This window comes from Ambystoma mexicanum, chromosome 2p (genome assembly GCF_040938575.1).
Source record: "Ambystoma mexicanum isolate Mex_15411 chromosome 2p, UKY_AmexF1_1, whole genome shotgun sequence".
Taxonomy (NCBI): Eukaryota; Metazoa; Chordata; class Amphibia; order Caudata; family Ambystomatidae; genus Ambystoma; species Ambystoma mexicanum.
In genome coordinates this window covers 1,016,536,362-1,016,563,333 of record NC_090923.1, presented here as the reverse complement: position 1 = coordinate 1,016,563,333, position 26,972 = coordinate 1,016,536,362, and the positions used below count along the sequence as shown (strand labels likewise).

The 26,972-nt window shown below is 46.8% G+C and overlaps 1 protein-coding gene across 1 annotated transcript in view; it reads right to left on the bottom strand.

Annotated features, from left to right (window-relative positions):
• The window catches only part of PLCB3 (phospholipase C beta 3), an 869,107-nt gene extending 846,590 nt beyond the window's left edge, over positions 1 to 22,517 (bottom strand). Inside the window, exon 1 of the mRNA XM_069644864.1 lies at positions 22,269 to 22,517. Coding sequence (XP_069500965.1) covers positions 22,269 to 22,367 — 99 coding nt within the window. The 5' untranslated portion in view covers positions 22,368 to 22,517. The remainder of the gene's footprint in view (positions 1 to 22,268) is intronic.
• Between the last annotated feature and the right edge of the window lie 4,455 nt (positions 22,518 to 26,972).

Genomic DNA, 26,972 nt, shown 5'->3' with positions numbered 1-26,972 from the left:
ACATGTGGCATTCACAGGCACCTTGCTGCTCCCCTTGGGTGGGGAGGATGGAATCGACACCTGATTGGGGATCAACCACCCACAACTCTTCTCAGCCTATCGGCCTTGGCCAATGCTGGGGCGTTTCTTACAGAAGTTCCCAACGTGCCATAAACCTTGACCCAATCACAGAGTCCAATTGAACTGATGCAGTAGGAACTTAAGCAACCACAAGAAAGACACTGGTAGGACTTGCCTCCAGCTGCCAGATTCAGAAAGTAGCCAATACAAGCAACATGTCCCCTTATTCAACCACAAATTGTGGTCAACTCTGGACGCAAGCGTGAGGCCTCTTCCCAAAATACTATGGAAATTCTTCTGGTTTAAAAAAGGAGAATCCCAAATTGCAGGCAAGCCATATTACTCTAAGAAATGCCCCCGCCATGGGCCAAAATGCTGGGAACACTGTGGGGCGCACCTCCCAAGTTTAGCGCCATAGTGTGCCTCCATGCCGCATGAAGATGTGATGTGCGGCTGAGGATAGTGAAGAGGGTACTTCTATGGCGATGTGTTCGGCATGTGGCAGAAACCATTGAAGGAATTGTAAACTAAGGGGATACCAGGTCAAGAAATTGAGAAATTGGAGCAAAACTGATTCAGTACAATCAAAAACTACAAAATAGAGCTCCCCGTCTCTTTAGGTTTGGTATTCACATTGCACAGACTCTGGGGAATATATCACGTCCTCATCACATGGAGCCACCAAATCTCGGACAACATAAAGTGCATGGAATAGTCAACTAGTCTTTGTAAACATGGCTCTAACACAGGATATCTTTAATACATAAAACATACAGGTTAAAAACAGTATAATAAAATCCATCACAAAAAGTAGCAAGTGCTTATTAAAGTGTCCTGTGCCCATCACCACATTGGTGCTTATAGGTGCAAATACAGTACAGAACCTTTCTGCACTCTGCACAGAGCAAAATATGCATTCGTTATAAAAAACATTTTTTAAAATATATATTCAAGAGCATACATTTGGTACAAAAAACACATATTGACGCAATACAGAATCTGGGAGCCTAGACCAAACCATAGTTCAGTGTCGATAATGCGTCCAGAATGACTGCAAAATTCTCAGTGTAGCAGTCGTAATATCCTTAGAGTGCATGTTAGTGTCTTCAATAATTTCAGGCACTCAAGGGCAATGTATCCTACATACACAAGGTTGATGGAAAAGACGTCAAACAGAAGTAAAACGTCAGTCTAAACGAGATGCTAGTGGTCACAATGACCAGAGCGTAACCATATGCTAAACTGGTCGATTAAAGGTCCTGGTGCTTGGTGATGCGGGCATCCGCCCTCAAGGAGCAATTTGGAGTGGTCTGGTGGGGAAAGCATGCCTGATGAAGCCCAAGGGATTACAGTGCCCACAGGCTGTGTGTCTCAGGGGTCCCCTTCATCCAACTGTGGTTTCTAAGCAAGCAGACCTTTGCATGCAGAATCTTATAGACCCATGCTTATAGGGCAAAATGAGAAACTGCAAGTCCTCGTATGCAAAGCGCGGTTAGGTGAAAAGCCAGAACTTGAAGAATGTGTCCCTCATCACCTGGAGCCAATGTGCAGCTGTGAATACGTGGCCTCAGGCTACAGATCCCGAAGCTTTGCACCTCCTCCACCAAGGTAACAACCACTGCAAAGGCCAATCATTTTCTCATTTGCAGTTGCTGACTGTATTCCATCTTTGTAGCATGGGATTATGTCAACCCTATTATACTATGTAAACTGATCAAACTCTGATCAAATACGTCTAACGTTATACATTGGCAGCCGAGGCACAAAACCTGCACCTTACACACCCTGATCTCTGTACCATGGTTAAGTCTTTAGAACGAATTATTTTATAATTAATGACTATATAAAGAAAATTACATAAGGAAAAAACAAACCCCCGTTTCCCAGCTCAAAAAGCCACCCCACCCGTATCTCCACAATATTTAACCCTTTACCTCGCCCCCACATACATTTTGGTTATTATTTGTGTTATAAAGACTGCATACACTGTACCATTCGGCACTGCGTCATTAATAATTAATTGCTCAATTCGACAATTGTCATAGAAGCAGAACAAATTCATTCTATACAATTGCAACAAAAATAACTTGTATTACACACTTCCAGTAATACACAATTGCCATACTTCGAAGTTTTAAAAATTATTACATTTATACAAGTGACTTTCCACAGATGCGCATCTCTCAGCCTCAGCCAATTCCCAGTGAGACCCGATTTCACGCGGTTCCAATAATCACAAACGCAAAACAAGTGTTAAGGCACATTTTAAATCTCTTTCACCTCACAACACAACCGTATAAAAAAAAAAAAAAAAAAAAAAAAAAAAAAAAGTGCTACAGTGAATTCTTAAAATATAAAAAAAGCACATCAATATAAATGATTCACAAAGACAACTATGTTAAAACTCACCTTTAGGCCCCTCTTACCCGCAGCTGCGAAAAATGAGCAAACAGAACAGTGCATTGTAACCCATAGCAATCCGTTTACCACAAGGCCCCAAACTGTCTGTACCACACCAAAGTAGATGCATAATATACAAGGCCATCCATATATCAGAGAGCTTGATAAGGACCATTTGCAGCAAGATGATACCCAGCACCCCAGTTTACCAGCTATGCCCCATGACAACCGAGATGAGCGAGACCCGATTACGTGAAGGCGACAACCCGCTTCGGACTGAACAATTGGATTACAATTCATGCCTTACCACTGACCCCCAGGACAACAGAAGCAGCTGCTCGACTCAGTGCTGCATGAGCAAGCTTAAGTTCCCCCTCACCTCAAAACCTCCAAGTAAGCAAGGACCCAATCGCATAGGCAGATCCCTATGCAGGCTACGGTGGTGGTTGCTTCAGCATAACAGCGCGACATTCTCATAGATTAGATCACATCTTATGCTTTCAGCATCCAGCCATCTTGCAAACTCTCCATGCATCCTTTCAATCTTTCTTCATTACTGTTGCACCACTTTCACCTCACTTGGCACTGCACGCCTCAGTCAGAGGGACAGAACACTGCCAAGAGAGAGACGTAGAGGGATATCGTGAGGGGAAAAAGAAAAGTCAAAGGGGCGAGGAGAAGGCTTTGACAGATTTACACGGACCAGGACTAGGACCAGAGACAAGGACAGGAGACTATTTTTAAAGGACTGTGACTAGTACGAGCTACTTAAGTGTATGGCTAGTACTATGGCTAGGGTAAGAGACTAGAACTACAATCTGTGATACAGCCAATGGAATGGCTAGTTGCCATGACAAACGCCCTGCTTCTCAACACCCTTTCCCTACTCTCTCCCCTGTGGGGCATTGCTTTGGCCAAAAAGTGGCACTAAAGCACAGCGAAAACGCGCCTAAACCGAAGAGCTATTTGGTTTACACTTATGTAGATGTATTTTTGCGATGCATGCCTTTTGCCTCCACTTGCGTAAATAACCAGTGCACGTCCGCAAACAGACCTAAGTTTATAATGAAGCCAGGAAGGACCTCCCCTCCATTGAGGTATTATACCTGGGCACATTTTTAAAATCTTTTGTTCCCCTTGCCACCCATCTGGCACTTATCCTCTCCCAGCATTGCTCCGGAACCCTGATCACGCGGATTGGCCTTCAACAGGCCAGAGGAACCAGGTCTCGGTACACAACCAGACAGCCCTCCCAGGTAGCCTCATACAAGGCAGCTGGTGGAGGGCAAAGGTGGAAGCTGGTTTGGCTGCTCATTGTGTCTCACCCAAACATTGCTACGCACCCTAGTGCAGACCACGCCACGACCAGGTAAGAGCAGGCCCCCACTGTGATTTAACCTTCTGGTGTCCTGTGATTTGATCTCCAGTGTCGTACTGCAAGTCATGCCTTACTCCTATTGCACTTCCCGGTGTCCCACTTTAATAGTTGCCCCACTGTGATTTTGCTCCCCGGTGTCCTACTGCAATTCATTCTATACTTGTTTTTTATGTCCTGGTGCACCACATTAATTCTGCCCACTGTAATGTATGCCCCACCGTAAGTCCTGGTCTACTGTCATTTGTCCCCCTGGTGTCCCACAGTACTTCTCACCGATGCCCCAACGTAATTTGTGTCGTACTGCGATTTTGCTCCCGGGGGTCCAAATGGAATTAGAGCTGAAATGTGATTTTTCTCTGTGACCCACAGCAATTCTGCCCCTGGTGTCCGTCTGCCATTTCTGCTACACTGTTTCTTCACACTTGGGACCCCACCCTTAATTCGTGCCAAACTGTGATTTTGCTCCTTGGTGTTACAGCATTTCTGCACCTGGTGGCACACCCTTATCGGTGCAGTGAATTTGGTATATGCAGTGTCCCACTGTAATTCTTCCCCTAGATGCCCCTATATGATTTTCTCAGTACTGTCCAACCATATTTTGTGCTACACTACGGTTTTCCCCCATTCTAGAATCCCTACTCTAAATTCTCCCCAGTAATTATGGTCACCCACTGTCTACTCGGTATCTACTGCTGTGTGTCCCCTCTTCCCCATGTTCACCCCCTCTCATCCATGAACAGACACCACATACTGCCAGAGATACCAGCCCACACAATGACGCCTCATGGAGTTTCCTCCCAAGTGCCCTACCGAAAGAGTGCGAATAACGAGTCCTCATACAAAGGGCCACCCCACCATGACAGTGCCACAGACAATATGAATGGATGCTCCAAGTTGCCCACTTGACCGTCAACCAACCTTTCAGCAGTAACATTCTCAACGTCTACACTCAAACACACCATGTGGAGGAAAACTAAGCCACTGACACACAGCAATGTAATCGCCCTTCCCAGGAGCAATAAACACAAGCACACTATACCATTACAACTAATGTATACACCAGGCGCCGGCCCAAGGCATCCTAACCATACAGGCACCCATGGTTCCTCTATGTACACAAACACGACCATGCTCTCGACACGGCACACCTAGAACTCTAATCTCAAGGTATTTCCGGTCTGAAGGCATCCACACAACCACCTAGTGTCAGGATTGGTCAATCTCCCTTGCACCCTGATACCTAGTTTAGAGTTGAATAAATGTTAAAAAAAATATAGGTGTGCTCCTAGTTTTGCTGGAGATAGCGCTGCTGTTGTGTGGATGCAACAAAACCTACTCCTCACCTTCAGATTCGCCAGAGAGCCTAGAGACCATGCAAATGGCAGAGGAGCACAGGAGCACAGTGCCAAGTGCGGTAACAGAACAAGGCAGGTGGAGTTTTGAAGCTGGTGGAACCTTAATGTTTCCATGCTTCGCTGGTGTATTCAATCCTGATTCGGCTATTATAAGAGCAATAACCTGTCATTTTTGAAAGGCCAAAAGGCCTACAAAAACAAGCATTTGGCAATGGCAACAGTTTGGGCTTTTTTTGCACGCACAGGAAAGGCACTTGCCAGACACAGCTGTAGTGGCATAACTGGCCATTGACTGTAGCTGATGCAAAATGTTGCGAGTGCTTGGGCCTCTAATAGCATTGCCTGGGAATGTAATAGCAGTGCCGGGCAAATGCCTAATACTTACGGACAAGCCAAAACTGTTGGCTTTGCCAGTGCTTGCTTTTTACAGGACTTCAGTCAAGGACACGCAAAGTGCTTATAAATCGAGTGGCTCAAGGCAGACCTTGTAAGACATTTTTAGCGGGTTCACAACGCCAATATAGTCATTAACTCTCAGAAGATTGCTTTGAAAAAAAACACTGGCAGACACTTGAGTGCAAAGTTTGATGGGAATGCTTGATAAAAGCGAGTTCAAAAAGTTCACACGAGAAGATGTTTTGGGTGGGAATGGCCATACGGATTATCATGGCCATGGGCAGTGAGTGGGTGGACAAATAACCAAACAACATCTACAAGCTTTGTGTCCTTTCTCATTTGCCATTTCTACCTATTCATATTCTAATGCAATAGTGTTATGTTTACAGGTGTCGCTTGCAACACCTAATAGCCCAACTAAAAGGAAGTGAGATACATAACCTGGAGCCAAAAAAAATAAAAAAATAGGCCCCAAACATGTCCAGCATTCATGAATTACAGTTGCTGTAGTCCATTTTTAAGAAAAAGGAGCGATACTTGTGCTTTGAAAAAGGTTTATTAAGCCAGTAACATTGATTAAAACTACCAGATGTAGAGTCTATGAAGTGGCCCATAGTGACCCACAAAAGTACCCAAAACTGGCCCGCCAGGCTGGCAGTTCCAGCATTGTCCTATGGGCCAGTCTGAGCCTGAAGCAAGCAACATCTTTTACAAGCAGAGTTCAGCCGGTATCAAGCATAACAAACATCCACCTTTGTGAACAGCAGGCAGGCAGGAAAACGAATGAAGGTAGGCTATCACCCTGGAGCTCACAGATGTGCAATGAGTGGCAAGTCTTCCAAAGTAGTGCATCCGTTTTAGGACCTCCTGACTCCCCCGGTAACTCCCCCTCAGTCCTACTGCGAGTTATTCGACCATCCGCAGTCACATGTACTCTGGGTGGACACTGCCTACAGGTGCCGTCCTCCTGTCATGTTCAGCTGGAATGTGGTCGCTATGGGTACTTCAAAGCATCTCAAAAAGGGGAAGGCAAAACCTTCGTCCTGCCATGGCAAGCCTCATTAACTGACAATGGCTCCATGGATCCACCCTGCCCTTAGTCTGCCCTGCAGGTGGCAGCGCATACTGATCTGAGTTAATTGAAGCAGGCCTGGTCTCAGAGCTGACAAAGGGGACAGGAAACCCAATACCTTTTTGAAATGCATCTGTGTCAACATGAACCCAGGTCCTGCCCCTTAGTATCAAGGGCAGTGAACGGTCATGTCGGGGACAACTGTCTACAGTAGGCAACCACTGCACGGGACCCCCTTTCAGAGGGTAGAAGTATGTGATTTGATGGAGACAGAACGTCTGTTCTCGCCACAACTTCTAGGGAGACCTGCGCTTTGATCAGTAACAACACAGAGCTCAATTAACTTGAGAGAAAAGAGAGAACCTTTGATCCACAACAGACAGGAAGATGGGTGGGACTTAGTAGGACATGTTACCCTTATCTTTCCTGTTGCAAAGCACTCTGGTTATGAACTCACGCATAACAGAAGATTGTTGGTGGGGACCCAGGATTGGTTCATTTAGGCAGGCCTAGCCTGCACTAATCACTGGGGCCCATTTGGCTTTAAAAGAGAGCTGAGTCCCTCTCTTAACAGATCATCTGAAGACTTTGCAAGGAGTAACACGGACTCATTTTGGATCCTGGCTGAAGGTACAGTCTGCCTTAGAGCTTCCACCAGAGAAGAAGGCCAGAATATACAAGAGGGAGGCAAGATCCCTCCCCTAAACATCTACCAGGGAATAGAGGGAGAAACGGAATCCAGAGGACCCTCTAGCAGCTCCAGAACCAGTACCAATCCAGCACACAGCGTGCCCTGCTATGTTCTGCAAGCAAGCTTCCTAGGAGGGAAGTGCCAGAGAGTCTCTGAACCGAAAGAAGGACAAGGTTGCAACAACCTCCTCAGCTTTGGGCCATCCACCTTAAAGGACGACACAAGCCCAGTGAAGAAGCTAGGAGGAGTGCACAGTCAGGCAACAACCAGCGTCCGCCTGAATGACATTTTCGAGACAATCGTGCCCATCGAGCTGCAAGCATCTGCACCCCTGACTGTTGTCACAGTGCAGTCGCTCACGCAGCCCAAAACGCCTCGATCAGTGCTTCAGACCCGCCAACCAGCACTGAGACGATTCCTGACCCCGAGCCGCCATGTAGGCCAGCCTGCCACTGTCTGTCCAGCCTCACTCGCCAAACTGCCTGTCCCGGGTACCCGCACCGGTCTCCAGTCTTGAACTCTGTTGCAGAAGCAAAAATGAGCCCTGAAACTGACTCAACCCTGGCAAGCACCAAGAACTTCTACAAGCACAAGGTACATTGTCGTTCTGTTGGGAGTATGTGCACAGTACTTGTATAAATACCAGTCATGGAAGGTGTAGTATACATTACTCCGATTCAGACTGGACATCCTGCCAACTAAGGTAAACAATGCTAGATGGGAAAAAGAAGAGGGACTGTCCGATAGGTGTAGACACTGCAACATAGCTAGGGAAACCACTCCGTCTATAATGCAAAGCACCGATTAAACAACGAGTGACTGATTTAAAAACATTTTTGAAAGTCTATGGAGACACAGCAGGAATGGTTATTTGGAACCTCTGTTGGTCCAAGCTCCTGTATCACCTGAGTAAACCTTTGTACCAATTTGTTGTACTGATAAACTCAGTGGAGTAAGAGCACAATTGAAACAGAATGAAGGAGTTTTGTTAGGTTTTAAATGCTTCGATTTCAATTGGTGTTTTAAAAATGCTTTTAAATGTTTAACTCTGATGCTTGATGTAATCCTTTTGCTTGGTATATGAAATATGGTATTAGAAGTAATTCTGTAAGGGTTTAACTTGTTTTAAAACTGTATGCACTGAATAAAGATTGGATTCCGATTGTGATACTGTCCCCAGGGTCCTTCTCCGAAAGGCTTCTAGTGACATTTTAAGGCTCATTGCTCACTGTGTGCTAAAACCAAGTATCCTTGAACATTGTGAATACTTACTTTACCAACTATCCTCCTGTCGGTATCCAGAGTGCATCCCCTTTCCTTCGTGAAACGCTCTGTCCTCTGCATTCCTTTACAGAATTGGTTGTATTTTGTAGTGTGCTAGAACTGTCTCTTGTGATAATAATAAATTAGATATTTTTATACATCCTTGACTGGACAGGCCCTTTGATCATTGGGTAATAATTGTATTTTTGCTGTGTTGCATCTAACCAACGATCCACGACCTTGCAGAGATAATCCTGCCGTTCCGTACACGTTACAAAAATTGGACAAGGAGGTTAATAATTGACCTGTGTTTCCAATCTGTTCAGATCCCTTCTGGTATAGTAGAGGTGTGGGGCTGAATGATGGTTTAGAAACCAATATTCATCCCCAGACCACTGGTGCCTCTGAAGTTGATTCATCACACCTACCTCGTACATCTAACAAGTATTCATCCTTACATCTTATTTCTCCTCCTCCCTCATTGAACACTGCACATTTTTTATCCTCAACTCTCACTCTTGGTTCTTCCTTCCTCCTCTTCAATCATCAGTTGTCATCCTCACACCTTACGGCTCCTCTTCAGAACTCATGTATCAGTCGTCACTACTCGCCTTTAGTTATCGTTCTTCCTCCTCAGTCATCAATTGTCGCCCTCTTCACAACAAAGTAAGGCTTCCTGGGATGTATGACACGAACCACACGTCAATCCCTGAAAGTATTTAGTATAATAAACAGTATTTAGTACAACACACCGTGCGCCATGTTCCACCGACCCTGGAACCACAGTTCAACCTGCAAAGCTTCACACAAATATCTGCAGAGAGATTCATCAAGTTGGTGAAACTTAGCAATAAAGCTGGCTCCACAATGGACCCATGCCCACTGAACATCTATAAATCAATCCTTACACAAGGCATGCCATTGGAATGCCACAGAAACCTCTTCAACCAAGCGCTCTCAACTGGGAGAGTACCACAGTTTTTCAAATCTGTGTACATCAAACCACTCAAGGATACTATGGGTGATGTGGAAGACCTCTTTAACTACAGACCAATATCAAACATTCCCTATCTGGCAAAACTGCTAGAAACCTATGTCTACGAACAAACACCGGAAGAAGTAGAAACACACCAACTATTGGACCAGGCACAAGTCAGCTTCAGACCTATGAGAGAGACAGAGACGGCACTTCTCTCTATGTGGGATGACCTAAAGACCAACGCAGATTCCAACAATAACCCGGCACTGATGCTACTTGACCTCTCTGCAGCTTTCAATACAGTCAGCCACAACATCCTCATCAAGAGACTGGAAGAAATAGTCATCACTGACATGGCGCTGTTCTGGATTAAATCATTCCCATCTGAAAGAACAAAAACAGTGTGGATAAAACCATTCAAATCCGCACAGCAGGAGACCTGCTGTGGGGTACCACAAGGATCCTCCCTATCCCCACTCCTATGCAACATCTACTTGACTCCACTAATCAACCTCATCAAAAAGGCACAGTCTCACCTGCTACAACTATGCAGATGACACCCAAATCATCTACAAAATCGAAGATGTACAAGAGGAGAACACAACGTTGCTAGTCTGTCTGAAAGAACTCTACGAATGGATGAACACAAACAGCCTCAACGCGGGCAAGATAGAAATCATGATTATATCCAAAAACCAGGAAAGCAACAATACATCCCATGGCCCACAAAACTAGGAAAAGCACTCATGCCATAAAAAAATAGTCAAAACGGACTCCTAGTGGACAACGCTAGAACCGCAAGTAAACGCAATAATCATGAACAATGCTTGTTACACCTATATACGATCAAAAAGATCCTACCATCCCTCTCCTTTATGCACAAAACACTAGCCATCATCTCCCTCATCATGTCCAGAATAGACTATGCCAACAGCCTATACCTCGGAATGCCGGATTATCTACTGAAGAAACTGCAACGTATACAGAACGGTGCAGCCACACTTCTCCTCAAACTCTCAAGAAGGAACCACATCACTACTGTGCTAAAGATGCTACATTGGCTGCCAGTCAAAAAACGAATCACATTCAAAGCAATATGTATAACGCACAGAGCAATACACAGCCATGGAGCAGAATTCCCACCAAAGAAAATCACCATTTACCAGCCGACCGGAAGACTCAGATCCAGCAACGACATCCAACTAGAACCTAAAACGAACACAAGGAAAAAACCTGGTGGATCAGCATTCTCTTTCCTAGCCACAAAAATTGGGAACTCGCTCCAGAGAGAAATGCAAAAGATGAATGACCATCTAAAATTCTGAAAACTCCTAAAAACCTGGCTCTTCATCTCAGAACCGGAAGAAAGCGAATGAACAACCACCACACCCCTCGGAATGAACACAAATATCGCAAGATGGAGGACTAGACCGTTCAACGACAAGTGCAGGGAGGTGGAGAGACTTCCGAGTGGGAGGGAGACCTGGGTGCCCCCATTCCTGTGGAGGGCCCTATCGGAGGCTAACGAGAGAGAAGGGAGCATCCTAGGTTGAACCACAGACATTGGGAAAAGGTTTGAGTGGCAACCGAACAGATAAACCACGGGCCCAGGTAGCTCAAGGACAAAGGGAATAGGCGTACCCATCCGCCATCAAGGGGACCCAGGGAGACGATGGCAGCTGCACACAAGGATATGCCAGGGGTCAAAATGATGTAAACGTCCATTACTCTGAACAAGGGAGGCGGGGTGTGGAGGAGTCATCACGGCTAAATAGCCCTGCAGACAACCCACAACCCAGCACAGAATATAGGAGGGAGACCCCCCCACACAATATGCAAAACTGGCAGGAACACTTACCACAGGTAGCCAAAGCATAGGAGGGATGAGGGAGTGCCACCATTTACCAACCCACTCAAAAACGAATTCCCCTGCTTACACCACTCACTTTAAAACAGAACCATACCTATATTGCAAAAAGAAACGGCACACATTTCAGTACACCACAAAAATGAAACAAACCACACATAGCCTCGCACATCAGCACACGACAACTACCGATTGAAAATGTAAACCACGGGTGCACAACATAAGGCCTGCGTGCCAAGTACAGCCAGGCATGCCGTTTCATTCGGCCAGCCAGGGCTAAAGACTTTCCTAATGGAGGGCAGCCGCAAGCAGCAACGGCCGACCTCCATTAGGAAAGTCTTTGTTTGCCTTTTCAGGCCGGAGAAAACACTCATTGGCTCCATGCACACGCACTACGTAGCTCTTATGAGCCACGTAGTGCGTGTGTGCTGCACCAATGGAAGGCCAGCACTGCAGATACGTGGCCAATAAGACGATGCCGGAAAGGCATTCCAGCTCTGCTACGCCAGCCGCAGTAGAAGAGTTCTACTCGCCGCCTCGAGACCTCGTCAGCATACCAGCATTCCAGTCACCTCGCCAGGACTCCAGCTAGCCTGCCTACCTTGCAGCTCGTCCACGGTCCTCTCTGGTAAGTACATTCTTGGGTCGGGGATATGTAGGTTTTCCCATACATGTATGCTTGTGTGCAGAGATGCGAGAATGGGGGTGGGGGTCTGTAGGCTTGCAGCCTTGTGTGTGCAGCGAGATGCCTAGCCACTCTGCGACTCCTGTCCCTTGGTTATGGGCCCATCTGTGACATCTGTTACTAGTTCTTGGTGAATCAGGTTCGGTAGCTCAGGTACTGGTCCTGGAGAGGGGCCGCTCTATCAGTGCCTCGTTGCTTTGAGTCCTCATGCGCTCTGGCTTAGACTCCATTTGGTTGTCCCTGGTGGGCAGCTGCCTGTAAAATCCTCCTTACTGCCCCTCTGCCCCTTAGTACATTCCTGCAATGCCACATGCACTGGCTGTTTTCCTAATGCAGCTATTAGTGTTCTGATGCCCTGTGTGTCCCAGCACCCACCTGGTATGTATGTTGCTAAGATGGGCGTGCATCTAACAGGCACATTTAAAAGGTTCCTGGAGATAAAAGACCATTGTGATTTTAAGTTCTATACAGACAATCCACATCCGATATTGACTTTGTTCATAGTTCAGTGATGAATTGATAAAATGTGACCAAAAGATCTGGCCCACACTGGCATTCTGTGTTTTTGGTTCAGGGATTGCCCTATAGGCCAGTCTCGAGCAGCAGGAGACACAATGGCTGATACAGGACTGGGGTACTACTGGTTCCATCATCCCTCGCACACAAGTGCAACATGGGGGCTATTTACTAATGTGCCATAATAGGCCCCTCCTTCCATTCGACTCAGAAGCACATGAAGACAGTACAGTGGGAGACAGCTGACCATTGGTTGATTTCATTTTCCAGGAGGGGTCTGTATGTTTTCAGCCTCTGTATGTTTGCAATCCCCTTGTGTGCCGAGATGCGAGAATGGGGCTGGAGGTGGGGTATGTATGTTTGCATCCCTGTGTGTGCCGAGATAGCAAGTTTTGTAATATTCAGACATGGCCTCCAGGAGTTTGCACGTGATGAAAAGTAAGCTGCAGTTTTTAAGTAGTAACATTCACTTTTTAAAAGTATGGCATTACTGTCCATTAGACTGGTGCTGTATACATAAGATTGCTATCCTAAGAAGCACCAGAGAGTCTGATGGCAGGCATGACCCAGGGAGCAGACCAATATTTCCCGAAAACCATGGCTCCAGATGCAGTTAGAATTATTGATCGAACTATTTCTTTCTTGGTAAAATAAAACTAAGTTTATTGCGCGAAGGTTTTACGTGACTGCGAATCTTAGATGGATGGATCTGTTCCTGAGCCCCTGTGCATCCCTGGACGTGGGAGCTTGGAAATGAGTTTGTGTATTCGAAGATATAAACTGCTCGCTGCGCTGTTCTTAATTATAGCAAGCCCTGCCTTGGCTCCGATGTGGCTCTTTATGCACTGGAAGCACATTTGGCAAATGATCCTTCATTTTCTGTCCATTGCCCACCTCTTAGTCACCATTATTGATTGGCATGGAGCCTGTCAGCACGCACCCGTCAGGATGATCCTTCCTCTTTAACCACAGGCAGTGAGTGGGTCCAAAGAGGGGTAGTCACCCACACTGTAAAGAACACCACTTGAGGATTCCTTCATGGCTGCTCACACGTACCTATTGTTAAACGCCTACACTGGGCCACTGTTACGAAGATCGCACAAAGCAACGCGCGTTTGTGACATTTGAAAGTAGAGGCTTCAAACAGTGCACTTGTGCCGCTTCTACATTGTGTGCTTTGGGTCAATGTTCATTTCAAAGTTGGGATTTGTACGGCGCAGCCCTGTCACTTAGAAAATGTAAATGGCTACTCTAGTAGGGCCAGGCAATCCTTGCATTCACAACCTTACACTGTTACATAGACATTTGATATGCTATACAGCCAGCTATTTTTTAAGCCAGTATCCATCAAGAAGTGCATAAGAAAGTAGGATATGATAAGTCATTTATAACGCACCTGTATAAAACTGTTTCTAAGTGAGATAAGACAAGAAAGGAAGACAAGACAAACGATCTTACTAGGCCTCGTGTCATTCAGATAGTGCAAGTGCGACAGCCACCGATGTGGCCCCAGCCATGGTCGGAGAGCAACATTATTTTATTGGCTGCTTGAAATAACACTTGGGTGAGAAGGCCGTCCATTTAAAAATATCATAGCATCATACATCAGGAGACATTACGTGCAAAACATTTCCAATTCACAGAAGTCCTGGACTTCATTGTGAAAACAGTTCATTTTATCCGTGCACGCTCTTTAAACCACAGATTGTTTCAGGTGTTTTTAGATGAGGCAAAGGGAGATTACTGTGATGTCCTATACCACACTGATGTTTCTTTGGCTTAGTGTTGGCAATGTTCTTAAGCGATTCTTTGCTTGATGTCCGGAAATAAAAGCATTCCTTGATGAAAAAGGAATGGACACTTCTGTCATGCAAGCTATTGACTGGGTAGCTGACTTTGCTTTTCCGACTGACCCGACGGTCCATTTGAATAACTTAAAATTCTAATCTCTGATCTGTTTGAGGCAGTTTGTGCTTTGGAAAAAGGTAAGACTGACAACTCATCTGGAAAAAGGGATGTGGGTACACTTCCCTGCATGTGCATCGGCTTTCCCCCAGGAGAAGTATGTAGGATAGCATTGGCATGTGAAGGCCCTGAATGAATTGCAAGGTATTTTTGGGAACCTTTTCACACAATTTAAATCACAGCGAGCCTCTTTTAAACTTTTTGCAGACCTTTCCTCTGCTGATGTTGAAAATGTGGCACCTGAGCTTCGAAGGGATTGAACTTCAGTGCTGTAGTGCCCACAAAACTAAACACAGATGACTTTATTAGCCTTTTACCAGTCTCTGAACACTGCTCAATTTCCCAATCTGTCCCGGGAAGCATTGAAGATGGTGTCATGTTTGGCAGTACATACATTTATAAGCAGGTTTTCTAGCAGCTGAAGTTACATGAATCCAGTCTGAGAACAAGATTCACTGACCACCATCTCGATGCTATTTGAGAGTAGGCACAACAACACTGGAGCCAGAGAGCCAGAAACTGACAGCTGAGAAACGCTGCAATGTTTCTCACTGATCAAGTATGTCTGGTTCACTGTTCGTCTCGCTCTTAAAAAAAGAAACAGCATTTCCCAATACTTATGGTTCATTGCTCACTCACAGCCATGCCAAATGCTTTGCAAAATGGCAGAGTTTGTGTCGCGCAAATCTAAAGCAACATAATGTGTGAAACGTTTGAGCACAGTGTTTCACTCCTGTAGGACTTGCCTATTTCTTTCTACTATTGGCAATAAGTCTTTTGGAAAGAAAGAAATGATAAAACGTGGAATGGAAAATGTGTAGTACAAAATGTAAGTTTGAAATACAAATAAAGACTGGTGCACCTCTAAAAAGTATTCTTTTTCCACATGGGTTGAAAAAGCCTCCTGCCACGTCCTGTCCCCGCCTACTGCCCTGCCTACCGTCCCTCCCACATTTACTTTTCGGGCCACTATACGCAGCACGTAAGGTACATTCAGCCCTCTGGCAAAATCAGTTCTGCGCTGTAAACTGAACTGAAGCTGCCAACAGCACATCACAGCTCTCTTGCGCTTTTTCCTGCTCAGTCCTACTAATTTACCCTACACTCTTGCTTTTCAGACCCACCAGAGCGCCGGGGGACCACTTCGGTGGTGATAGTGTACGGTATAAATATCCTTTAACCGAACATTATAAAGAAGCCCGACAAGTTAGGATTACGACTAAGCAGGTATGGGAAGGTGAAAGGTTTTCCGAAAACAGACATTGATTTATATATTTTAGCACATTCTCATGTCTCCTCTTCACACCTCTTTCTCAGTCAGAGGTCTGCAACCATTTGGTTCTCCAAATGTGTTGGACTGCAACTCCCATCAGCGCTAGCCAGAAAGGGTCAGTGCTGGGGGATCACGGGAGTTGTAGCCCAAAAGACTTGGAGAGCAATAGATTGCAGACTCTTTTTGTCACACATCAGCCGTTCTCCTCTCTCATCATACTCCAGCCTTTCCCTAGCACCTCATTCGGCTTTACTCATCGGAAGCAGTAATGGACACTAATGAACGAGGATGACTGAGGAGAAGGAACAATGAGGATGTCCTAGACTGGGCACTCCTCACACCTCCTAAGTCACCCCCCTCACCAGACTTCTTTTTAATGAGTGTCACATTAATGAACTGTATTTATGCAACTGTCTGTAGTATTTAGATTCATAAAATTCAAACACACTGATGGTATTCCGTTGACTTTGTGTTTATTGTTCACAACACTGTCAGATATTGACTTGTCTTTTGTACTTTGTAGCATGGAAGCCTTGAAGAAGTTGTGAAGAGGAGCATTTAGGTAAGGGGTGCGAGGACAAGGAATCTGGAACCAAGGATGACATGCGAGGAGCACAAATGATAATGTCCTGAAATATATATAGTGTGTGGTAAGTGAGGAAGAAAGGAGTTAAGAGAAGTCTGGCGAGTGGGAAGGACAAAAGGAGTAAGGAGTAGGAGTGAGGGGGAGAAGTGAGGTCCTAAAACGGATGTTGCACCAGGGAGGGAGGGAACCGAGACACAACAGCAGAATCCTGCACGGCAGCACTGTAGCCTGCTGTTGGTGACAGCCACGTAGAATCTTGCAGTGGCCACCAAAGAGTAAAACTGGGTAAGCAGGGCATATGCTGGAAGTGCTGTCCTTTTCTTTGAGTTGGTGGACTCTGGGTTGGCTGAGATACCATGCAAAGTCCTTGGCCAGGGGACCTGTTGGAGAACGAGATTGGAACTACTTAATCCCTGGCAACAGAAAACGTCCAGGTCCTAGAGAAGTGAAGAAGAAGAGATTCCCGGGTGATGAACGAAACTGGGGATGGACAATGGAAGCAGTCCTCCTGGCTCATCTAGCACCTTATCCAATGTGAACCGAGACCCCATGCACTAGACCCTCCTGAGCAACCTGTCTGGGAGTGGTGACAGCCAGGGCTCAAAATGTGCACTCGCAAATAGCCATCAGCTACTGATAATTGACTCTTGGTGAGTGGTGGGCGGTGTGCATGTGTAGAATTGAGGTGGCAAGTGACTTTGTTTACAGCTGGCTAGTAGCTTGCACCTTGAAATGTTTGACCCTGGTGTCAGCCCAAGGAAAGACCCATGGACTCTTCAGCATCTGGGTTTTGGGTCTAACCGCGTGTGTAGGCTCCCAAAATGGCAGCCGTGGGCGTTTCGTATTGAAGATGGACAGCACAAGCTCCCATTCATCCAGCTGCAAGAAAAAATGAACGGGTGACCGGTTCCCTCCAAACACTTGGCATCCACACTTGGGTACCAATTCTTGAGCCACCTGGAATGAGGCCCAAATGGGCACCTACCAGTGGAGGAGTCAGCAGTCCCATCAGGTCCCTTTGCAACCTTCAGTGGGGCTCTGAAGTCCTGCAAGGAGTCGTGTCTGGCTCTCTGCTACTGCGGCAGGACTTTTTTCCCCACGCAATGTTCCACTTGAAATTGTGTGGCATTATGAAGGAGGGGCAGGAACAGTATACTTGAAGACATTAACCATCTGCTAAAAAAGGATTTTTGATATGGGTTAAAAGGATTTGAACGTTATTAGGATCTGAAACAGCCGCCTATTTTTTGGGAAGGTTTTTAGTCTGTGCCTGCTCCCACTCAGCAGAGAAAGACGGATGAAGGTTTGTTTACAGGTTCAGAAGCAGCAAAAGCATTGGGCTGCTTGGAGCAGACGAGCTCCCTGCTGTACAGTATAGGAGCGTTCAGGGACAGAGGGTGAGAATTCAGGCTCGCAGGAGGGAGATCCTAGCTCTTCAGCTAACTTCAAGGACTGAAGGAACCCTTAGGTCACCCGGGGAACCTCAATGTCACTGGGAGGACTGGCGACAGGGAAGGATGTGCCACAAGGGCAACCCCTAGCCGTCTCATTGTTTGATACTGCACAATCGGACAGACCCATAGCAAATACCCTACAGGAGCCGCAGATTGGGTGGGTGGAAAGAGGGAACTATTCCGCAAGACTGGAGTTATAGAGCTGCATAATGCAGATCAGCCCCACATTAACTGGCGCCAAGCCAACAAAGCCATGTCATCTGCGAGGGACACGAGGGCTGGTATGCCAACTCCCCGGGTTGAACGATAATGGGAGTGCAGGGGAGCATAGGCAGCAGATTTGAAAAGGGTGGTCCCTTTCTTTAGTGGGTCAGTATGTGGCGGTGGTGTGCGATATCTAGATAAGGGGCCTGGGGTACGTACCCACTGCCAGGGAGACGTGTCAATATCAGCATTGGTGGTGTGGTCATGAGGGCACCCACTCGCTCCATTACTCACTGTTCCCGCTGGAGAAAGCCACAGGACGACAGTGTGTGGCCGGGAACATTTGACCTGGTCATCTCTGGGTGATGTTTCCCCTTGTGAAGAGAGCACTTGGTCTAACCCAGAAAAGGCTGCATGTCCAAGAGTCGTACAGGGCGCACATCACTCGCCAGGATGAAGGTGAACTTTTCAAGCAGAATTAGTCTGCGCAGACAGCACATCAAGAGGCATTATGGGGGGGGGACAGGGTGTACTACTTAGGGACCCTATATGTGGAAATATGGACGTGTGATAACAGGTTGCTGATGGACAGAGATGCCTCCAGAGGCCTGGGATACATACCTGTGCAGCCCAGTTTAGAACCTCTAAAATGTTTGATGCCTCCTTAAATCAGCAGAGGATCAGCCCTCAGGGCTTTTGTAGCAATTTGACTGGCCGGGTTTTCTCCTATCCCCCACAGACTCCAAACAGGCACGCACAGATGCAGCACCACTGGGCACGACACATTGCTTCCTGTCACGCATGGCCCTCACTTCTATGCCAGGACACAGATTGTACCCTACTCTTTCACCCAGATAAAGGCACAGCGGATCCAGGGCTGTGCGCTAGCACACTCCAAGACAAGACTACAGCACTACGAGGCTATATCAACGACAGATGGGTGCTACACAACTACCAACAACATAAACACAACATCTGGGAAGGAAAACACCAGTGAGAAGCGGATTCTGGACTTGTCCATTACGCGAGCTGTCCAACGGTCCTTGGTCCAGCCTCTGTGTGCTTGGTTCTGAAATGGTAGGGGCTGTGTGTGCTTGGTTCTGAAATGATAGGGGCTGGATCTGGACAGTTGATCGCATCTCAGTGATGTATCCTTACCCGTATGGATTATGCTGCTCGGTAACCAGTGGCCAGGATCGTGGCGATCTTCTTCGCTACGGGACATAGGTCAGTAGATGTTATATCAGCTCTGTTTGGAAGAGAGCACAACCCTGAAAATACCATTCAAGGCCAAAGGAAGTGATTAGTCTACGCCCTGCTAGTTTTCAGCAGCAGAGCAACGCCATGTGGAGTCAATCACCTCGATTTTAAAGATCATACCTGCCTGCTCCCCGTGGGCTCAGAGACACCCACAGACAATGCAGAGATGATCAGCTCCTTTGAATTCCTGTACCAGTTAGCGCGTGTATTTGGTTATATCTTTAATAGGCACTCCCCTGTATAAAATGTGTTTCGATACATTCAAGTAATAATCAGTAGCACCTGGGAGAACAGCAGCAGACTTGCAAAGTGATCTTAATTAGCCCAGAAACTGAGTCTGCTAAGAGGCTCCTGTGAGGATGCATTTCACGGTTAATCTTTCCACCTCCATGTTTTGTTGGAGCAGCGTGACTCCTGTCAGAGAACAGCAATAACAGACCTGCCCGAGTGCGTGAAACACATACGTCAACTTTGAACTCAGCACAACCGAGGAGGACCCAGTTTACATATGCTACTTTGCAATGATATTTTGACTTTCCTCCCATCTTGTTATCTGGACCAACCAGCTTCAACCTTTGTCTTTCAGTCCCGAAAAAGGAGTCCCTTTCACTGAATATCTGCGCAGACCCCGATTATCCAACAGAGAAACAGGATGCCCAGTGAAATGCATTTTCTCCAGAGGAGAAGGATGGAAATCCGAAGCCTAAAACGAATCCAGGACAATACAAGGAGCCTGATGGGAAAATCACAAACCAAATAGCAACCAGGAAGGGGCAGACAACTTTTGATGCGCCTTATTCCTGTCACAGGCCACTTATGTACTTTACACTGGTCATGTGACAGGAAGAGGTTGTACAGAAGAAACCTGCCATGTTAGAATGGGAGAGGCCGAGTCAATAAAACAAATCCGCCCACACAAAACGTTATCAGCAGGCTGAAATGGATAGAAAGGTAGTCCAAGGAGGGAAGAACAGATATCCTTCTAGGTCAACAACTATGTGCAAACCGTCTTCCAGTCCAGGTACCCCACAGTGCGACCTTGTGGTAATGCCCAAACTGCCCCCCCCCCCAAGCCACTCCAGACAAATACACGTGAGACCATCAACCTTCACTTCATGTATCCACAGAGCGCTCAAGTTTCCTCTGGCCATGCACGAGAAGGCTATCCAGTCCAATTTTTCCCTCTGAATTCTGGGATTTACAGTTTCTTTTAACCCATTTGAAATGTAGTCAAACTAGAAATCCCAGAATTCGCAGCAAAACAGGACTGGATGGCCTTCTCTCACATAGCCAGGGGCAGGGGTGTTACTGGGTCTGGAAAGGACCTGTGGCTACGCTAAATGTCGAGACTGTCGGAACTGGGGGCTAGCTAGCCTTTTGGTTGTAGCTCCTGAGATTCTATCCGGGGCTACACCGAAAAGACCAGGGGCTATAACCCACTTAGCCCCCCCCCACCCATAGCAACGCCTCTGGCCAGGGGAAACTTGAGAGCTCTGTGCCCTTCCTACAGCTATGCTCATGCCTCGCTTAAGGCCAAGAGTCAATGAGCGCCCCCTAAAACTCAGCTTCAGTGTTCACCTCTGCTTTCCACCTAGTTAAGATTCAATATTTCCATATGAACACCACATGTAACCAAGGCCCAGTATTCACATCTAGACCCTGGTCACAGCCTAGCTTCAATGTTCAACTCTGTACCCTGATGTTGAGCTTCAGTACTCCTCCCCTATATCCAGCATTCAGCCAAACTTAGAGGTTCAACACAGTATCTTACCTAAAGCCCAGTTTCAATGTACACTCCTATACAACAACCACACTGCAAGGCCCACTCTACATCCTGAAGCCAAGCTTGTCTATTTATCTACATACAATAAGGATGCACTGATCATCTCTACATGGTACAATCGCTTTCAATGTTTAACTGTATATGCAAACTGGCTTCAATGTCCATCTCCATGCTACACCTACAAACCATGTTTATTTGTCCACCTACTCACAATACTTTCAGGCAAGGTTCAATGTGGACTGGGCCAGAGACCCTGAAGGGGGAACCGTTAGAGTAGGCAGCCCATCTTGCCTTTCCCCGCACCATTGGCAAGGCCTGCTCCAACCAAACCTGGGCTACCGCCGAGGCCCTGTTGTCACGCAATGCAAGATAGTGAGGGCAGATCAAGCAGCAGGCTGGACGTCATTGTCGATTAAACTTTCCCCAACTTGAGAAACCGCCCTCCCCAAACACAGTTACCCATACTAGTCTCCACACCTGTCTGTTACCCCTTAGCCCTCACCAGTCTTCCTATTATCTGCTTCTGTCATCCTATCTGACCTATTAGGCAAGCTGTCTGTCACCCATAATTGCCCCTGTCAAGCCTGTTGTTTGCCCTGTCAACAACTTACCTGCCCTTTGCCAACTGCCCCTGCTCCAATCGCCTAACCATCCCATAGCTTCCCATCTCACACCATCCTTAAATGTCCTCGTCAACTCCTGATTGACCTTCACTCCCCTAGATTTATACATGTGACATGTTAACCCCGGGTTGCCCCTGTTACCCTACGTTGACTGGCTGCCACCTCCTAGTTGCCCCTGCGACTACCCAGTTCCCTTCTCGCTACCCGCTCAGCCACTAGTAGCCCTCCCTGCAGAATGAACCCCACAGCTTACAACTGTCACAAACTAGATTACCATAAACCGCGAGTGCGCTCATCCTCGTCTAGCTGTCCCTCTCCCCCCCCCCCCCAGTTGTCTTAGTTATCCCATTGTCGCCACCGATACACAACTTGCTAGTTACACTTTGATAGAGTTTGTAGTCGCCGCCTCTAGTTAGCCCTCTCACCCTCGTCACTCCCCAAGTTGCCTCTTAACTCACCTCGTCCCATTTGATGAACTTGCTGCCCTTTCTGAGTGTCTCGTGCACGGAGATGGGCTTGAGCTGCACGGCGTGCACCCCCGGGCGGGCTCCGGCCATTGCTCCGGGGTGGTTGGGGCCCTACGGGTCCTGGGCGTTCAGGGACACAGATAGCCCCAGAGGGAACCAGGCAAACAAACTCGGCGGCTTCTGCCTGGGTGAGGAGCCCAAGCAGCGGTGGAAGGAACCGTGGGAGGGACAGAGGAGGAGCGGCAGGGAGGGGAGAAGGAGGCGTGATAGAGCGAGGGAAACGAGAGGAGGCGCCAGGGGAGGAGGAACTAAGGGGAGTGTCAGTGGGAAGGAGGGCGGGCACAGAAGGTGGGATAGTGCGGGGGCGAGGGGAGGGGGGAATGAGGGATGGTTGAGGGAGGAGACCATAGAGGAGTTAGGAGGAACTTAAGAGTGAAAGATCAGAGGGGAGACATATGGGATGCACTGGGCGGAAGGACATAGAACGAGGTTCACAACGACGCCGTTTCCCCACAACGGCCAGCCTAGAGTTTGTCACCAGGATGTTGTTCGAGAACTAGGAACTATAGAAACCAATAACTCCCCCCAAACAGTGAATAAGATTCACTCGGCCTTGGAAGGCCAACAAAAAAAGTCAAGCGGGCTTTATCAATTTATACAACCCACACTGCAATATGAAACCGCCTGTAACACTTTGGTCAACACTCTTTCACTGTGTCATTAAGTGCGGTTTGTTTATTTAAAAACGCAAACAAGCAGTAAAGCTGCCAGGGTGATCCCTTTATTTGGCTGAGGCATGTTTTATTTTGAAAGCTTCCAGGAAACCATAGGCAGTTTTCATGATGCAACGGAGGCGGACAGTCCCACCATCTGTAAGATTTTTTATGTTTATTACATTTTACCATTTTTCGAAAGGAGGTTTATTAAGCAGCTCGACCGGTTCAATACTTAACCCAGACCTGTGTTCAGCCTGTAAAACAGGCTCCACCCCTCCGCTCTTCACCCTTCCAGTTTGATAAATGGAATGCTAGTGCAGTATGCCCAGTGACATCACATAGAAGCAGGAAAAATTCAGCATAAATCACATATATAGATTTGTAACACAAACTATCAATGACTTGTACGTTTGATTAGAACCTGGAAGGTGGAAGGATGTTAATTATGGCCGGAAACTGCATTGTGTTCTCACTGTGCACATCTTCCTAATAGAGCCACAACCTACCTGTTTTGTGTTGGAGCTGCCCCAGGAAGCAGAAAGTTTCAAAAGCAAAATAATTCATTACTTGCTGCTTTATTATTTTAAGTTACACAATACTACTCCAACTTCTTTTGTAATTCAACTAATTTGGCTGTATTGTAGTGTAGTCTGAGTACCTGTCCAGACCTTGCATCGAATGGGGCATGGCCTGACATAAAATGTGTGTGTAGTTTGACTGCTCTACCACATGAATGGTCCTGTGCATGCAGTACTCGTGTGGCACACAGGACCTACGCAGCGATACTCGCTTAACACAATCCTCTGTATGATATGGAATGCCCCTATACACAAGTGTTTCAAGGCATGACAAGGCAAGCAAGGGGAAACAGAGAAGGGACAAAAACAACAATCTTATTAGGCCTAGTGTTACACTTCAGGCTTCCCTGCGGTCTTCCCTGCAGAATACAACTTCTTTTCAAGCTCCTCTGTGGACCAGATACAGGTTGCCATGGCGCCTGTACAAACTACGACAGACTCCGTGTCAGCTGAGACGTCCTGTACGTGGAAGACGTACGGCAAGACACGCCCCATACGGCTTTAAAACCACCGTCTTTCAAGGGGCTTGTTGCTGCTAATTAGCGTTACAAGCTACAGCGGTTATGTCCGTTTCTACTTCGTGTCTCCTCCACACGAATTCCTTATCTGCTTTCCTGGTTTTGACCCTTGCCTGACTTCTGGATTGGTTTGCCTCCTCCTTTATTCCTGTCGTGCTCGTCTGGCTTTTGACTCGGAACGTTATTGGATTCGGCTTCCTGCTGTCTCTTGCGGTACTACATTCCAGTTAGCCGCTTCTGAGCGCAGAACCACAAAGCCTTCCTTGCAGAGGACTTGTTGTCAGCAATTCGGAACTTTCTACGCTTACTTTGGATGCGTGTGTGCTCAGGTACATACTTATCATTGACAAATCCCGTCTCTGCTATTATTTCTCTCCACGACCTTCTTTGGATACTTTTTCTTTTGTTGGATTCTGGGACATTGAGTGACTATATTGTGAACTTGTCTTCAAGTGCATATAAACGCTCTGCTGAAACTGCACCAACCCGGCACTAGTGTGACCCTCATGCCGTTCGGGGCTACTTCCCTATACTAACATTCCTGTTTGTTATTTTCTCCTTTCGTTGCCTTCTGTTTCATGGACTACTTTCTTCAAGATCTCCTTATTCAGATCCACCCCGGGGAAGCTCCACTCCAATACTTACCTAGCATTGGTATTGGCGGTGTTTGTTCTCCCCGCTCTTTTATTCAATTGACACCTCTGTCTGTCCCAACTGAAACAGTAGAGAGGTACATTGTAGAAAAGAGCCCCTCTTTGAGGAAGCCCGAGTCTTGTACTCAGGGGAGCTGGGATGGAAGGCTGAATATCGATTCTTGTACCACCATTATCTCCAAGGGCACTCCTCCACATCTTGGGTCTATTTCGGAGTAGTGAGTAACAGAATTAGCAGCCACGAACAATGTCCACGGAGGCCAGTGATGCTTTGACTCAAATCCTGCAAAGGGCCACGGATCTACGAACCGACTTGACCAATGCACAAGAGGCACTGTGCCAACGTATGGATGCCATTCAGGCCTTGGTTACCACGCCAGCGACACAGATGGCTGGTGCTGGTGCTACAGCGTCAGGATCAGGGTTTCCACCTCCGCAGCAGGAATCAAACCCTATCATGCTTACAACCCAGTTCCCTCTAGCTCCTCCTGAACGCTTCCTAGGCGATCCTAAACAATACCAAACCTTCATCAACCAATGCAAACTGCATTTTTTGTGCCGTCCCGCCTCATTTCCAACTTCTACTACTAAAGCGGCTTTTGTTTTGTCACATTTAGGAGGCACTGCAGCCGCATGGGCTAACCCATTGTTAGAATCCAACAGTCATGTTCTCTACAATTGGGATGCCCTTCTTGCTATGATGAGTAAAGTATTTCATACACGTTATACTACTCAAGCTACTGACCTGGAACTCTAAAAGCATCGACAAGGGAACAACTCCCTATTGGTCTATTTGGCCCGGTTCAATCAGTTGGTAGCAGAAACTGACTGGCCCGAAGAAAAGAAAACTGCAGTCTTCTATCAAGGCCTTTCAGATGAGTTAAAGGACATCCTCTCCACTGTTCCTGTAGTCCCCACGGCCTTTGGGGAACTGCTAGATTTAGTTCTTCAGATTGATGCCCGTAAATCTGAAAGATGTGGCGTAAAGAAACCTGCTTTGTTCAGCACAGTTCCAGCAGAGGCCTCGTCCTCTTCACTTCCTGCGCCAGAACCTATGCAGATTGGTGTGGTTAGGGGACCACTCACCCCTGCTCAACGAGAATATCGTAGATCACACAATCTCTGCATGTACTGTGGGGCCTCTGACCATTTATTGCCTGAATGTCCCAAAAAACCCAAAAGAAAGGCGGGAAACGCCAAATCCCGACAGTAGACGGGGTCCCTACGTCGGGAAGTTCGCCTTTGGACTCTACATTACAGAACCCGAGGCATCTAGTTCGCCTACCTGTTAGATTTTCCCTGAATCATGGTGTTTCATTCCAGACAACAGCCGTGATTGATTCAGGAGCAACGGGTAACTATGTTGATCAATGCTTTGCCTCTATGTCAGGAATACCACTGGTTCGCAAAGCTATACCTGAAACAGTGAATGCAGTGGACGGTTCAATCCCTGTATCTGGAATGGTAACTCACCAGATGGTTCCATTACAGATGAGTACCGATGAAGGCCATACTGAAGAGATATCATTCGATATCATCAAAGCGCCGGCCTGCAGAGTCATTCTGGGTATTCCATGGCTGAAGCTTCATAACCCTGCCATCGATTGGTCGACATCTCAGATTCAGTTCCCTTCCAATATATGCAATACCCGATGCACTACACTACTTGGAATTACCCAGGATAGTCCGGCCAGGGCACTGGTTTCTCCTACTATGCATATTGGAGCCGTTTCTAACAACGTAGTTTCAATGGTACCTTCTCAATATGCAGACTATGCAGATGTTTTCGACAAAGGGATGGCGGAGACACTACCTCCACATAGAGTCTATGTTTGCCCAATAGACCTAATACCGGGAGTAAAAATACCATCCGGCATGGTGTATTCACTCACTCTCAAAGAAGATGAAGTACTTAAAGATTACATAGACAAGGCCTTGGCCATGGGATTCATTCGTCCATCTAAATCAACAATTGCATCACCACTTTTCTTTGTTCATAAGAAGGAAGGGGATTTACGTCCCTGTATTGATTATCGTGCTTTGAATGCAGCTACCATAAAAAAACAGTACCCTCTTCCTCTGATCTCTGTCCTCCTTGATCAGTTAGGATCTTCCAAGGTATTTACTAAGCTCAATCTCAGAGGAGCTTATAATTTGGTCCGGATGAGAGAGGGGGACGAATGGAAGACCGCTTTTAAAACACGTTACGGTCTATTTAAATACCTTGTCA